This window comes from Mesoplodon bidens (assembly GCF_964165515.1).
Source record: "Mesoplodon bidens genome assembly, chromosome: 1".
Lineage (NCBI taxonomy): Eukaryota > Metazoa > Chordata > Mammalia > Artiodactyla > Ziphiidae > Mesoplodon > Mesoplodon bidens.
In genome coordinates, this window is record NC_138176.1 from 181,388,264 (window position 1) to 181,404,820 (window position 16,557).

At 36.5% G+C, this 16,557-nt stretch overlaps 1 protein-coding gene across 2 annotated transcripts; it reads left to right on the forward strand.

Moving 5' to 3' along the window:
* The first annotated feature begins 10,969 nt into the window (after positions 1-10,969).
* On the forward strand, positions 10,970-14,264 carry CXCL8 (C-X-C motif chemokine ligand 8). Of its 2 annotated transcripts, XM_081236315.1 has the most exons (4): positions 10,970-11,102; positions 12,088-12,223; positions 12,512-12,595; positions 13,037-14,264. In XM_081236315.1, exons 1-4 carry the CDS (start codon positions 11,039-11,041, stop codon positions 13,056-13,058), a joined length of 306 nt encoding a protein of 101 aa, XP_081092441.1. In that variant the 5' UTR covers positions 10,970-11,038; the 3' UTR covers positions 13,059-14,264. The 2 variants fall into 2 exon arrangements, with proteins under 2 accessions (XP_081092441.1, XP_081092442.1); XM_081236316.1 differs by lacking the exon at positions 13,037-14,264 and having other exon boundaries at positions 12,512-13,001.
* Positions 14,265-16,557: the final 2,293 nt, after the last annotated feature.

Here is a 16,557-nt window from a genome sequence, read left to right on the forward strand (position 1 = left end):
TGACTTTTCTTTTTCTCACCTCTCATACCCAATCTCTCAGGATTTTGTGTTGCCTTTAAAATATCCAGGATCTGACCACTAGTTAGTTACCACCTCTGCTATTACCACTCTGGCCTGGTATAAACAATTATCATTGTGGCTTTTCACAGTAACCTCTAACTGGTCATCTTTGCCTTCCCTACAAACTCTTCCCCCGCAACGCCTGCACCCTGCCCCACCTCCACCCAGCAGCTAGAGAGTCAGATCATGTCACTGATTTACTGCAGACCCTCCAATGGATCTCCATGCAGGATAAAAGCTGAAATCCTTATAATGACCTACAAAGCCCACCTGATATAGCCCCTTACTCTTTGTCCTCCTTTCCTGTTCATTGTTTCCTTTCTCTGCACCAGCCACGCTGACCTCCTTACTATTCCTCAAGTATACAACCAAGCTCCCAACTCAAACTGTTACCTCCAGCTGGCCCTTTGCCTGGAATAGTCTCCCACAGAGCCATTTAGCCAGTTCCTATATCTTTCACTTCTTAGTTCAAACTCAACCTCTCAGGGAGGCTTCCCTGGACTCCCCAGTGCTGTAATCTGCTCATCCCCTCACCCACCTGACAGCCTGATCACCCTGCCCTACTCTTTTCCTCATAACATTTATACAACTAAAACCCAGGGTAGCCATTTCTATTCACGTTATCCACTAACATTTCCCCAGCAACTAGAAAAGTGTTTGAAATATAGAAGGTACTTTGTAAATATTTGTTAAATGGATGAATAATGGGAAAATGAATTCTCTTTTCATATATTTTCAAGTAATAGCCATTAAATTGGATGTTTTTGCTTTCCAACAAATCAGATGGGCTTTAGTTCTTTCAAAAAAAGTTTCCAACTCCAACCGCATCACTTGTTTCACAGTAAAGGGTCAGCAGCTGCAAATGATCTAAGAGTCATGAAGAAACCAAGTAAGAGGAAATGGTGTCAGGAGAGAGGGGAGCACAGGAAGCACTTCCTCTCATTCTTGGAAGGTGGGGGGAATAGGAGTCGGATGGTAAACACACCATCCCCGTGACCTCCAATTCTAGACTCTTTCTTCATTAAACCCATTAAAATTAAGGCTCTTCTCCTCTCAGTTGATGAGAACCATGCAAGTGACACTTTTCAGTTAACTACATTTAAGGGCAAGTGCACATTCTCTTGAAGTTTTGCGAAGTCTCAGGTTTGGGCGAGTGCCCTCTCCTGGCACAAGTGGTCGAGTTTCCCAGGGACAGTTCTCCACCTATTACACATAACACTGTGCTTCTTAGAATAAAGCATCAGACAGTAGGGACCGTATAGGCAAATTCCCTGATTTTACAAACGAAAGCCCAAGGCTTTAACAGGAGGAGGAACTAGTTCTTCTATTGGTTTATGGTGTCCCCCTCTCCCTCACTGAATCAAATTCCTCTTCTCCAGCCTTCTAAAACCTCTCAGGCAGGAGAGGGTGTGGGAAAGAAGGGAAATGTGCTCAAAACCAAGTCTGTGAGACTCACAGACACAGGAGAGAAACTTCCTTGAGGTGGCACAGAATCTCTGGACTTCTTGTTTAGGTTCAAATCCTAATTATTTCTCCTACTTGCTGGCTGACCATCTGCAAATTGCTTAATCTCTTTGAGTCTGTTTCCTCATTTGTTAAATGGGAATAAATAATACAAAAATATAGGGTCGGGCTTCCCTGATGGCTCACTGGTTGAGAGTCCACGAGCCGATGCAGGGGATGCGGGTTTGTGCCCCGGTCTGGTAAGATCCCACATGCCGCAGAGCGGCTGGGCCCATGAGCCATGGCCGCTGAGCCTGCACATCCGGAGCCTGTGCTCCACAACAGGAGAGGCCACAACAGTGAGAGGCCCGCGTACCGTAAAAATAAAATAAAATAAAATAAAAAAATATAAGGTCATTGAGACTATTACAAAAAATAAAACATACGATGTACTAAGTTATAAGGTCCTGTTAGTACAATTATTCTTGAGGGAGGTATCTCTGCACTCATTGCTAATGCCTAAGTAAGTCAAGCTCAGAAAAGAAATGTGCCATTTTAATTCTCCCCATTAACCTTGGCTCTCCAATACCTGCTTCATTTTTCTTTGGGTCTCTTTAGTCTGTGTTTTCAAGGTCCTGCTTTTCTGTCTGGGTGTGTTATTTTTATCTATTTCTACTCTCTGCTGCCCATTTTGCTTTTATCTCCAACTTTGTAGAGCATGATGCCAGTGGTGTTTTCCAGATTCACCCCCACCCCCACAGTTGGGGAAAGGGAAGTATATGAAAAGTTCATCCAACAGGTCTGGAGTGGACAGCTTTTCCTTTGTTTAAAACTCCACTAGATTCTGTGGGTGGTGGTTTCCTCCTTCCTGGTTTAGGGATCACGAAGAAGGATTTAATTTTGATGAGTAACAATGATATAGTCAAGAAAAAGCACACCCTAGATGTGGTAAATACTAAATTATGTTAGATGAGAAGATAAACTGCCTCGAGGCAAAAGCATCTCAAATCTGGAAATCAGATAATACAGAGCACCAGATTAAGGAGAGGTGGATAAAGAAGTTTTATATCCTTATTTTGCATAAATTTGGGGAATTCTGAGAGACTGGCTCACATCTCTAAACCCATACACAAGCTGAATTATTTTCTGATTTTGTTTTCTTTTTATGTGAAAACATCACATAGATTTTTCTTGAATTATATATCTATTTGGCTAGCTGAAGGGAATTATGAAAGGAATAAACTTTCACCCTCTATCTTAGTCGCCTTATGCCACTGGCACTGCCTTTTAGCAGACTAGCTAAGGAGATTGCATCAGTTGAAAGCAGTACTCACTTTTCATCTTTTTGGATGGATTTGGGCTTTCCTCTTGCGGGCAACAAGAAAACTAAAGGTCATTCATATCTTGAACTCATTGAATATGAAGATTCTCTTCCACCTTCTCACTCTTGTCCTTATCCATCTCCACCTTCTCTTTTGAGAACGTCAAGAATGTTTTCCTGAAGCCACTGTCCTGGACGTATGCAGGGACCACCAAGCAGCAGGCAGAAAATATCATTTCTCTTTCAGTTGACTTAAAGACAGTAAACTCAGAACGCACTCATTATTCTCAAGTGTTCCACTTCCAATATACCCTTTACTGATTTTACTCCTTAAGAGTTTTTAACAGAGGTCAGTGAATTTCTGAAACTCGAGGCACAACTTTGTACATTTAGGCTTAGGTGGATTTAGGGGTAAGGAGAGGGCATGGAACTTTCATTATATTTTCAAAGGATTAAGTGGTTAAAATAAAAAAGGTTAAGAACCACTGCGGGTTATTAGGGACTGATTATGTGGTCAGAACAATGCACAGGAAAAGTTGGTCACTTTCTCCATTGGATGGCAATAACTGTTGTATGTATGATTAAAGAAAAGTTAGTCTTATTTTTATTCACAAGGGAAGTGAATCTGTTTAGTCTTAGCACATTTAAGGTTAATTAGACTAAATCTGTGGGTCACCATTCAGGTTCACTCACTGGCCTATGGAAAGACTGTCTGTGTGGTCTTCTGGACTCTCCGTGGTCTGTGAAACACAGCTGATGGGAAGAAGGAGGCAGCAGAGGCCTCCTCCATCAGTGGATGCTAGTCACCGATAGTCCCCACACACTGCTCTCCACCCCTCTCCCTGCCTGCTATGTTGTACCTCTTACCCCAGCCCGGGAGCAGCTTAGAAGCCTGCTTGGTTTGGTTTATTCACCAAATGAGGAAATTGCTGCCTGGCTGAACTTGTTAATATTTTATCTATCCATCACTAAATGAGAGCATGAACTAAAACTGTAGTTTCCATACTGGATCCTTCTGGGTTCATGAAAATAAAACAACAGTCCCTGAGGGAGAACAAAAATAGACAAAGATAAACATTTTTACTTCCTTTTGTTGATATTGCTCTTGGTGGGAAAACTTCTGAGAACTGGGGAAGTTTTACTTTCATTTCAGAAATGTTTATTGAGCACCTGTTTGTTGCAGACGCTGGGCTAGAAGCTGGCACACGGTGTAAAGAAGGCAGATATGGTCTCTGACCTTGAGGAATTTCCAGTCAGGTAAGACTTATATCAACAACTGCACAGATGGGTTGAGCTTGTTTTAACAGAATCTGACATGGACTTTTTTTTTTTTTATTGGAGTATAATTCCTTTACAATGGTGTGTTAGTTTCTGCTGTATAAAAAAGTGAATCAGCTATATGTATACATATATCCCCATATCCCCTCCCTCTTGCATCTCCCTCCCTCCCACCCTCCCTATCCCACCCCTCTAGGTGGTCACAAAGCACTGAGCTGATCTCCCTGTGCTATGCAGCTGCTTCCCACTAGCTATCTATTTTACCTCTGGTAGTGTATATATGTCCATGCCACTCTCTCACTTCGTCCCAGCTTACATTTCCCCCTCCCCGTGTCCTCAAGTCCATTCTCTACATCTGTGTCTTTATTCCTGTCCTGCCCCTAGGTTCTTCAGAACCACTTTTTTTTTTTTAGGTTCCATATATATGCATTAGTGTACAGTATTTGTTTTTCTCTTTCTGACTTACTTCACTCTGTAGGACAGACTCTACATCCATCCACCTCATTACAAATAACTCAATTTTGTTTCTTTTTATGGCTGAGTAATATTCCATTGTATATATGTGCCACATCTTCTTTATCCATTCATCTGTCGATCGACACTTAGGTTGCTTCCATGTCCTGGCTATTGTAAATAGAGCTGCAATGAACATTGTGGTACATGACTCTTTTTGAATTATGGTTTTCTCAGGGTATAAGCCCAGTAGTGGGATTGCTGGGTCATATGGTAATTCTATTTTTAGTTTTTTAAGGAAGCTCCATACTGTTCTCCATAGTGGCTGTATCAATTTACATTCCCACCAACAGTGCAAGAGGGTTCCCTTTTCTCCACACCCTCTCCAGCATTTGTTCTTTGTAGATTTTTTGATGATGGCCATTCTGACTGGTGTGAGGTGATACCTCACTGTAGTTTTGATTTGCATTTCTCTAATGATTAGTGATATTGAGAATCATTTCATGTGTTTGTTGGCCATCTGTATATCTTCTTTGGAGAAATGTCTATTTAGGTCTTCTGCCCATTTTTGGACTGGGTTTTTTGTTTTTTTCATATTGAGGTGCATGAGCTGCTTATATATTTTGGAGATTAATCCATGGTCAGTTGCTTCATTTGAAAATATTTTCTCCCATTCTGAGTGTTGTCTTTGTCTTGTTTATGGTTTCCTTTGCTGTGCAGAAGCATTTAAGTTTCATTAGGTCCCATTTGTTTATTTCCATTTCTCTAGGAGGTGGGTCAGAAAGGATCTTGCTGTGATTTACTGACATGGACTTTGGATTCCAGTCAGATTGTGTCTTAAATACTTCAACAATCCCTAAGGCCAAACTGGGGAAAAGAACTAGTTAAGGTGAAGCTCACATTTTGAAATAAAAACTTCAAAACAATCAAAGTCTTGTGAAAGGAGAATGGTGAAACTACAACATAAGATCTATTTTTCCACTTTAGCTACTTTCTTCAAATTGCTAAGAGTTTCATCTCAACTCAGCTTTTAAAAATATCACTTGTCTATAAGAAAAAAAATCAAAGTAATAAACTTTTAAGAAAAGAGGAAGAATAACCTTATAAAATTGTATAACCTTGAATCAGTATTTTTAAAACTGTTTTTTTTACCTCCTGTCCCTTGACTCAACTGCTTGTGTGGGTCTTGGCTACCTCAAGACATAATTAAATGCACACATAAGTCCAGTCATTTCTAATACAGCAACTTCTCTTTTTGCCATGTGATGTCATTTCCTATGATCTTTACTTCACATGAAAGAAATCCTAGTGGCAAATAACATATAATTGTTATTTTGAAGATATATATTTTATTATAAACACTGGAGTAAACAATGTCTAAAACTTTTTTCCAAAAATATAACAAAGAAATGACTACAAGTAAACAGTTACACTTAATGTTTTTTTTTTTCATATTGAAGACAGGTTGATCTTAGATCTCCCAAGTCCATAATAAATGTCTGTTTCCACAACCAGCCTCTTCCTCCAATCCCATCCTTTAAACTCCATCTCAAAATCTTCATTGATTTGGGAGATAGAATTGGAAACAATACTCAATCCCCTGTGTATATCAACAGTGTTTTTTTTAACACATAAACATGAATTAAATTTTTAGGCATAAAAAGAAAGCTCTATAATTAGAAGAAAAAAAACAGCTTTAAGAGATCTGTTGTGTCAATACATCTTTACTTTTTGATTGGTAAATTAAAAAAAAAAAAAAAAAATATATATATATATATATATATATATATAGTTCTCCCACTCCAGGCAAGGTGAAGTGTAATTTAAGTGACAGACTAGAGGGAAAAAAATGAAATTTATTGAGTACTTCATATCAAGAGTACCAGGCACCACTCTTGACATTTTCCATGTATTTCTTCACTTAACTCTCACTGTGATCCTGTGGAATCAGAGTTATCCTCATTTTACAGATGAGGAAACTGAGACAATGAGGTTAAAATAACTTCCCATGGTTGTTTGGTTAATAAGTGGTGGAGGGGTAGGTTTGAAGGCAGGTTGACCTAGTCCAACAGCCATGCATACCCTTAAATTTAAGTTACTCTGACTTAACATTGCTCAAGACCAAAGCATTTCGCTGTTTCTGTTCTCTAACTTGGCAAGACTTTGAAAAATGTCTTTTCTTTAAAATGTAGAACACTTTTAGCAGTATGGACCAAATTTTCTTAGTATATTTATGAATCGTTAACTGGAGACATTTGAATTTGGAGATGGAACTGAAATGTTCTGTAGCCCTGGAGGAGATTAAGTTATCATATAAACAAAGTACAGATAAATGTTTTTTATCTGTAAAAGGCAAGAACGTGTTTTAAATCTTTCAACTAACTCTTAGTTTTATTGACTAAAATTTCAGGGGGTAGGTATTTTATGTTTATGATCTTAGTATTAACAATATTGTAGGTCAAATTCAGTGATATGTGTTTAGCATTTGTCTATGGTTCTCTTAATCTCAAGGATTGTTGAGCTGAGACTAATTTCCTCAAAAGGTGAAAAAATTTCAGGTGCAAGTTGAGATTTTGCTACTGGTTTTGGGAAAGGTGGCTCAAATTTTAGCAGCAGCAGATGCAATGTCAGCATAGAATTGACTTGCTCTAGGTCTCTTGGTTAATCAGCAGTGGAAAGATTCAAACACAAGTTCATCTCACTTCAAAGTCCATGTTTGTCCCACCACATTCTGCTTTATTATGTGAATACAACTTTGTTTACATTTACAAAAAATTCCTAATTCTACAATACCTATTTGAAGTGGGAGTGGGGTAGAGAGGTGGGGATGGGACATAAATTGTTTAACGCACTAAAAAGACATTCAGTTTTCTTGTGAGGAGTTTCATGGAAGAAGAAGAGTTACTTGGCAAGGTGGAAAAAGTAAATGCCTGTCTTTGTTTTGGCTCTTTCCTCAGCTCTTCCCTTTCTTGGATGATGGACTTGGTCCCATGGCTATGGTGAAGATCTCTGGATGCTCTTTGTTAAGTGCTGGTTGGAACTTAAATAAACAGATTACTGGCCAATAGTCCCATTCATTCCTACAGGGTGACAAAATATCACTTGTATTTATGAGCATCTTTGCTCTTCATTTAAACTTTTCACTCCAATCTGCTCTATTTTGAAGCAGCATTTCCTCAAACAGGCTAATTAGCCTTTTGTTTGTTTGTTTGTTTTTTACTTAGCCCAATTTAGCCCTTTTACTTACTATGCAATGACTCATAGGGTTACCTTTACAGAAGTGGGACAAGCCCAGAATTACTGCCCCCTCTAGTCACTTCGTCTTTGTCCAACCTTACCTCTGATGAAGAGAATCTAAGGACAAAATGCATCAAGGTTACACTGGGAGAGATCAACAACATTTGCAAAGATGTCCTTTTGCTTTATAAATGAATGCTCCATTCCAAAAATATTGTGAGCATCTAGGTTAAATGGAACTCATTAGCTCAACCTCTAAGGATGATGTCAGGATGCAGAGAAGAGGAAGGGAAGAGATAAGGAGATGGGATAGACAGGGAAAAGAGGTGCTTAGGTAAGTTGCAAAATTACTAAGGCAACCCTGAGGAAAAAGTAGAGGAATGTTTGCAATTCCTCAGAACTCTGAGTGTCTTAGTGGTACCACTAGTATAATTGGGTCCTAATGATGATGCCTTGAACCAGTCACCTCAGGGTCTTTCCATATGAGAATATGTCTTCGCTGAACAAACCAGCATTACTAAAGCAAAGAGACTGATAATTTTCTTAAAGATTCAGGTCTTGCTTACATATCTGGTCCCTACTTTTCTCTCCTCACTCCATGCATATTTTCCATTCAATGCTCAACAATTTCAGGAACACAGTTGGGCCATATTCTCTTATGTCTTACCACACTGTACTTGCTTTCCCCCACACTAGCAAAGCAGGACCCCCTTCTCCCCTCTCCACTGGTCTTAGTCCTACTCATGACCAAGACTAAGGCACTACATCACAGTCTTAAACTTGTTTCTTCAGACAACCCCATTCATCAAAACTGCATCAGAGGTCCCATTTGTTTGCTCCCTAAACTTCCTATAATTATACGTATTATAATACTCATCAAGTATTGTACTTGCTTGTGTAACTAATTGTCTATATTCTATATTAGACTGGAAACTCCTCGAAGTCACAGACTATATATGATTTACAGAGTGTTCACATCTCCTACTACAAGACCTGGCATTAGCAGATAATCAACATATATTAAATAAATAAGTGAACAATCAAGTTCCTAAAATAGATTTTAAAAGAGTAAGAACTGCATTGTACATAATAAACATTTACTTTGTTACAGAAGTTGATGTAAGGTTCTATTTTTTCTTTTACTATTGTAAGCTCCCTTCCTTAGTGTTCCCTTTCCAAGGAAGTCCAGATTCATCTCTGAGGACCCACAAGGGACAGAGAAAGAAACTTCATTGAGTCATACAAAGGTGGATTTTGTTCCAGTGTCCTGAAGAAAAGTCTTTTCATCTCCCCTTTGTAAATATGCTTTTAGACCAGGACTAAAACTCTCAGCTCCACCACTACTTAGATATATGAACTTGGAGACATTATTGAGTTTCCTCATCTGTAAAATGAGGACATTATTACTTATCCCATTGTTGTGAGGATTAAAAAACACACACATAGTCCCTGATATCAAGTAAATTGAAGTTATATTTAAGAAGTTAGTTGGGGTCACTATACAAATCTTTCAGGAAAGGAAGTTCTCTCCCCAAACCACAAGTGTTCTCATTCTGAAACATCATTACTCTTGGCCTAATTTTCAATAATGTTTTTGTCAAAAATTTAATTTAAATCCTATATCAGTATTTAAACTAGGTGCTTCCTCAAGCATTCTAGAATTCCATAGATTTTAAGACTCTGTACTCCAGATTTTCTATCAGAAATGGTAATGAACCCTAATGCAATCAGATTTTGATCTGGAGCTTTAAATTCTAGCAAATCATAATTTACACTGATGTTGTTTCTATTTTATTATATTATTGCATTACATGCTGAAATCTGGCTCAACTTCGTATTTCAGAAACCAATCTTTTATCAAGAATCTTCTAAGGCAAACGAGATTTTAAAGAAATAATTTTTGGTGGAATATCTTTGCAGTTTGGAAGTCAACCATCCGACAAAAATGAGAAATAAAAGCCATGGCTCTTGGGGTAGATGGAAATTCACCAGCTTAAAAGTTAAGCCAGGAAGTTTACATATATGAACTTTATGAGACAGGTGGATGTTATTAAAACCATTTTATAGATAGTGAAACTGGAAATCAGAAAGCTTAAAAGCCACACAAAAATTAGTGGCTGAACAAGGGTTTAAACCCAGATGCTCTTTCCACTAAGTATATACTGCTTACTTTTCCATTACACACCACCTCATCCCACCCCAACCCACTAAGCCCAGGGAACCACATCCTGGAACATAAACAATTCTTCCTTTTACCACTTGAGTGTCTTTGAACAGCATCCCTATCTAGAACATGCTGTTTCCCTTCACCCTCCTTTATTAGAGTCCTCTGTACTTCAATACCCTGCTCAAAATGCTTATGGAAGATTCTGCCCTTGTGCCCTTGTTGGAATAAATATCTTGGTACCACTTGTCTGTTCTGTAACATAGCCTGGTCCTTATATTGATTTCTTCTTCTGAACAGACCAAACTCTTTAAAAACAAGTACTTAGTCTTATCCATCTATAGATTCCCACATTACTCAGAAGTTACTTGATAATATTTATGATACTGAACTGAAAGCTATCCCCTTTCACTCTGTCAGGCATGCATTAGAAAACCAAATCTTTTGAAAAGTTGTAACGTGCTCCCTGAAAGCCATAATCTTTCCTGGAAACTTTCCAAAGTGTTTAGAAATGGACTTCTTGTAAATTATGTCCCCAGTAAAAGTGGTTGGCTAGATTATCTTCTCTATCATTACAACATATATAATTTACCTAAAAAATGACTGTGTCATAAAAGAACAATAACAAAGGACCTTACTCTGACTACTGCAAGATAGGACTATGATAAAGTTATTTATAAATAAAAAGAACTACCACTGACAATAATGTATCAAACTGAGAAGTTTGAATATTTAAAAAAATATTTAAAAACATTTTAAAAGAAACATGTTTTCAAAAAATCAATAAAATTATTTGAAAGATCAAATAAAACTTCAATCACGCTGAAAACTTAATAAGAAACAAATCACTAGGGGAGTCAGATGACTCAGGCCTGCTCTCAAAGGGAGGGCCGATGGTTGCATATTGTGGAATTTCCTCTGACATGATGCAAGCATGAGGGTGCACTTGTTCCCTACTCTTACTATAATATAAAAAGCCACGGGAGCTCCCCATTTTACACAGGTCCTCTGGGACAGCAGAGCTCACAACCGTCTAGGACAAGAGCCAGGAAGAAACCAGAAAGACAGCACCTTGTGTAAGGATGACTTCCAAGCTGGCTATTGCTCTCTTGGCAGCCTTCCTGCTTTCTGCAGCTCTGTGTAAAGGTAAGCACATCCTTCTGATCTACAGAAGTTTGCTGTGTCTAAATGTGATCCTCAGATAGAAAGATTATCCTTAATGCCTCGATAACAGACATCCTTTTATTCAGCAAGAGAAAGCCATCTTTGCAGTCATTTAATGTTAAATTGAAGTCTTTAATTTTTTAGGTTGTATAAATATAATATTTAGAAAATTGTAAAGTTTGATTTATATAGAGTTCTATTCCTATCATTCATACTCTGTAGTATATATATATTTAACATAAATCTGTAATTTAGAGTATGTTTTATTGGAGGCCACATTTACCCATTTTATCTTTTAATACTGAGTAAAAACTCAGGTAATTTTACTCCATGTACTATTTAATTGACAAGCTTCAAACAACCATCAATTTCTCTTTGGCTTAAAGACAGATTATAAACCTTATTGGGATCCTTCTTATGAAATAAATACAGTTTAGAATGTTTATGGTATATATAAACATTTTATATGGTATATATATATGAGTGTATATATATATATATATGTATATATATATATATATATATATACTCTTAAACATCAAAGATTTTGCTAAAATATAGGACAATCTCTGTGCAAGTCACTTATATTTCTATTAATTCTTCCAAAGGCAATTTTCCTATTGGTGGATCTTGCCTACCATGAATATAACATTGTGGTATCACAGAAGATTATGCAGTGTCGAGTAGGAGAAAAAGTACCATGAGGATGTCAACATTGCCCAAAGACAACTCCAAGTGTTTATGTCATTCAATGTTGTCAGGAATGACTGTTTTTAAAACAAAGAGAAAAACTGAGGTCAGGGGCTAGGAGAATATCCATCCATCAATTTCAGGAATAAGTTTGCTAAAGATGTGCTGTTTCCCAAACACACAGTCACCAAATGATCACACTGGAATTAGCAAGGGTGAAGCTAGCTGAGCTATGCCTGTTAATAAAATCAATTCTTAATTACTTTTTTTTTCACAGCTGCTGTTCTGTCAAGAATGAGTTCAGAACTTCGATGCCAATGCATAAATACACACTCCACACCTTTCCACCCCAAATTTATCAAAGAATTGCGAGTGATTGAGAGTGGACCACACTGTGAAAATTCAGAAATCATGTAAGTAGTTTCAAAAGTGATTAGATATTTTACTTTAGTAAACCTAGAATTGAGGAAGGTGGAAGAATCCAGCAAAGTTCTAGGTACTAGGAATACATAGTAAGCAAAACAGAAAGGGAAAATTCTTTGTCTCCATGGCATTTAAATATTGTACACTCTATGACTTATAGCTAAAAATTAGTTTGGACTTAGATTTTATGCCTGTACTTAAGGAACCATGATTTGAATGCCAAAGGGATGTTGGAAACCCATTAAATACTGATTTTAATCATCTCTCTCTTATTTCAGTGTTAAACTCGTCAATGGAAGAGAGGTCTGTTTAAACCCCAAGGAAAAGTGGGTGCAGAAGGTTGTGCAGATATTTTTGAAGAGGTAAGTTGTCTTTTTTTTTTAATTTAGATTCTTCATTTATCCTGTGATGTACAGTTCAGAAGTCAACCTATAAATTTCCTGCTGCTGCTGAAAATTTTCTTTTAAGTATCTTCCTCTTTGATTTAAAAAAATAGCAGCAATAGTGAGTTTGTTGTACTCATGACTGAGAGATCATATATCTCAGTTTGTCCAGGGAAGTGCGGGTATATGCCTGTGTCCTGTGTCATTAGTATGACTCTCTCTCAATCTCAGAAGTGTTCTGGTTTACATAACTTATCTGATCTCTCTATTTATAGCTGAAAGTATAGAGTATTTCTAACACATTAATATCTAAGACTCTCTTAATTTCTATATTAAATATATTTTCAAGAGCCATACATTCCTCCTTATTTAGAACATTGCTAATTTTTAAACTTTTTATTTAATTTTATTTCTTTTCAGAGCTGAGAAGAAAGATCCATGAAAACAACAACCAAAAATCCATTTGTCCTTGGCTTCCAAGAATTCCTCAGTAAAGATACCAATGAAACTTCAAACAAATCTACTTCAATGCCTCATGTACTGTGTAGGTCTGGTGTAGGGTTGCCAGCTAAAATACAGGATGCCCAGTTATATTTGAATATTAAGTAAAACAATGAATATTTTTTCAATGTCCCATGTACATTGTTCCATGTAGGACACACTTATATTTTAGAAATTATTCATTGTGTACGGTAAATTCAAATTTAGCTGGAAATCCTGTTTGTCATTTTTGTTTTTTGTTAAATCTTGCAACCCTAGTCTGCTGGCCAGGATTCACGAGTCCTTGTTCAACTGAGCCTCAGTTCTTCTTCACTCCCAAACTGGAGAAAAACATCTCAGCCACTAACCTACCTCACAGAGCTGTGAGGGCATGTGGAAACACTTTAACTTTTATTCAGTTATGTAAATTATTTTGAAGTGTAACTTATTCATCTATGTATTATTTATATATTTATTTAAGCCTCAAATATAGTAATGTTTGTGCATGAATTTGGAGAAATGGGAAAGAAGCATTGTTGATCAGTATAATGATGGTAGTGAATTTATATTTATTTATACTTTATACTAAGTGATGTATTACAGAGCTACTTTGATCAAGGTTGTTATATTATGACCACAGTTGCCAGATTTAGCGAATTAATAGAAAATAAACAAAAAAACACATCCAGTTGATTTTTCTTTCAGATAAACAATAAATAATTTTTTAGTATAAGTACATCATTATTTATCTGAAATTTTAATTGTGTTGGCAATCCTACTTTTAATATGCCTGGTCTGGTCTTGTCACTGCAAGCCTTATTATGCAGTGTTGTGTTAAATCACCTGAATCCTGAGTTATGACTATCTTTCTCAAAACAGCAAAAATTAACCAGGGAATATGAATAAAGTAATTTCTTGTTATTTCTTATTTATTTATTCTGAACAATTAGATTCTCATAATTTTATTTAAATTATTGTGTATTTTAACATCAACTTTATTTTTTACTTTAAGATGCTTTTATGTGTTCCCAAAGAGACTCTTTCTACTGTTTTTGATAGTATGAAAATATGAATGTAACTATAAGACATTTAAAATAAAATTAATTGTCAAAATCATCAGGGGTTTGTCTGTTTTTCTTTGGTAGTTTTAAGATTTATTGTATTATTCATTTATATTTAAAAATCATACTTTGATTTAGAAAACATAAGTGCTTTCCCTTAGTATTTTATATATCATGTGGAAAATTACCAACCTTTATTTGTAGAAAAACATAACTCCTTTCCAGAGATGGATTACAATCAGTAGTCTCTTCCATAGAATGATGGAAATATTCTCAACTCCCTACTGTATACCATTTTGCTAATAAGGGTGACTTCAGATTTTCAACAGATAGCCTAGGTGTCTGTACAGCTTAACACAGCTGGGCACTCAGTGAAAGCGGGAAGAGGGTACACATTATAAGGCACTTCTCAGCTAATTGAGGAAAACTGAACATCTGAGGCAAATAAATTTGAAATATGATTAAAGACAGAGCATATTTGAAAACAAATCAAACAAAACTCTTAAAAGTAAAAACACAGTCTAACAAAAACTCAGTGGCTGGGTTTTCTAACAGATTTGACACAGCTGAAAAGAAAACTGGAAATTAGAAAATAAACCCAAAGAACTTTATCTGAAATTTAAATCAGAGAGATAGAGTCAGTAAATTGGAAAGAAAAATAGAAAGAAAGACATAGAGGAAATAGTCAACATTTGAAGGCAATGGCTGAAAACTTCCCAGAAATAATAAAAAATAACAATCCACTGTTTTAAGAAATCCAATTTACCAATTCTTAACTTTACATTTCTAGTCAAAAAACAAGGATCTTAGAACTCTGATTGACATTTATCCACCTCCCAACTCATTTACTATTGCTGTTGGATATTTTAAGTCCATGTTTTTTTTTTTTTTAAAGCTCCACAATTTGGGGTGAGGAAGAGAGTGTGCTCTTACTTTCTCATTTGTTCATTCACATTGCAATCTACTTTTCCTATGCCATTTATCTCCTTACAATTGCTCTGGGTACCTGCAACTGCCGTTTTCTCTCTGAGTCAACTTTATCAGTGGTGTAGAGCAAAGCCTGTTCTCTTCTACTTCCCAGTGCATGTTAACACAAAGGTGTGCAGCATAATAGAATTAATAAAAGTTTTGAGAGTTATGCACAAACAGGAACCAACTGAAAATTCAACTCCTGTAGTTTCTGTTCCTAGAAACATTGCTTCCCTCTAGAGTTAATTTCTCCCTACTTATAGATCTTCTCTGGTCCCACTGTGGGACCTCTTCTTCCTCAGAGTTCTGCTTAAATTTCATTTCCATATTCTCTTCTTCAAATTCAGGTTCTCTTGTCCTACCCACTTTTGTAATCTTTTTGTGGATCTCATACACAGTGAATAAAAAAGATAACAAGCAAACAATTTAAAAAAAAATGATGATGGGAGAGATACAGGGCTCTTCAGAAGCAGATAGCAAGGAGTTATCTAACCTAGGTAGCTTAGGCTTCCCTGAGAAAATATAAACTAGAGTCTGAAGGATGAGTACAAGTTAGCCACACAAAGGGAAGAAGGACGTGTGGGGAAGAGTGATCTAGAAGGCAAGGGAGAAGTGATTTGTGTGATTTGAGAAGTGAAAGAATATCAGAGTGACAGGAGTTTGGCTTGAAACAGAACAAGTACTAACAGATAAAGCCATGCTAAATGGACTGTGGAAAACTCTAAAGGGCTTAGATTTGGAATTGCAAAGTTCTACTGGATTCCGATTACCTTCATTTTAAATGGTGAGCATTATAAGCTATTCTTCTTCCTGGGTTCCCTTCCAAAAAGAAATGGGAAGCCATACAAAGCAACCCAAAAGTCTGATCTTGGGTTTTTTTTTAATGTCATTTGGGGGTTGAATCATCAGAAAACCCCCAACTTTAACAAAACCTCTTAATGTGTTAAGTACACATCCTTAATATGACCAATGTCCAACCCTGAAGGCAAAGTAAAGACATCTGCACCAATTTGGTGAATCTTAATGATACTTTAAAAAATCTACCTCTTAATTCCATTTTTATCACTTTTAAAATATGCCAAATGCTTTTCCTCACTCTCATCTATATTAGCACTATCTATAAGACAACAAAGCATTCCACTGAAAAGACAATTAAGTGGATCAAATTGAAGATTAGGCATCATGTAAACAAGCCAAAAAGAAAAAATGAAAAAGAGTAAAAGAGAGACGATGTGAGAACAAGAGTGTGAGAGAAGGAAAAGTCAGTAAATTTGTGGAATTGACAATTTTGTTTTATTTTGCTTCAATGATATTAGTAAAATATGTATATAGACACAAGTTTTATTTGTATAGACACAAAATTGAGCATGCAGTTTATTACCCTATACATTTAATCCATTTGTGTGGATTACAAAATACAAATCAAATTTT

Coding starts and splice junctions, on each gene's coding strand:
- CXCL8 (XM_081236315.1), top strand. CDS start 11,039: ATGACTTCCAAGCTGGCTATTGCTCTCTTGGCAGCCTTCCTGCTTTCT. Junction 12,224..12,511: donor TGTGAAAATTCAGAAATCAT/GTAAGTAGTTTC, acceptor CTCTTATTTCAG/TGTTAAACTCGTCAATGGAA. Junction 12,596..13,036: donor GTGCAGATATTTTTGAAGAG/GTAAGTTGTCTT, acceptor ATTTCTTTTCAG/AGCTGAGAAGAAAGATCCAT.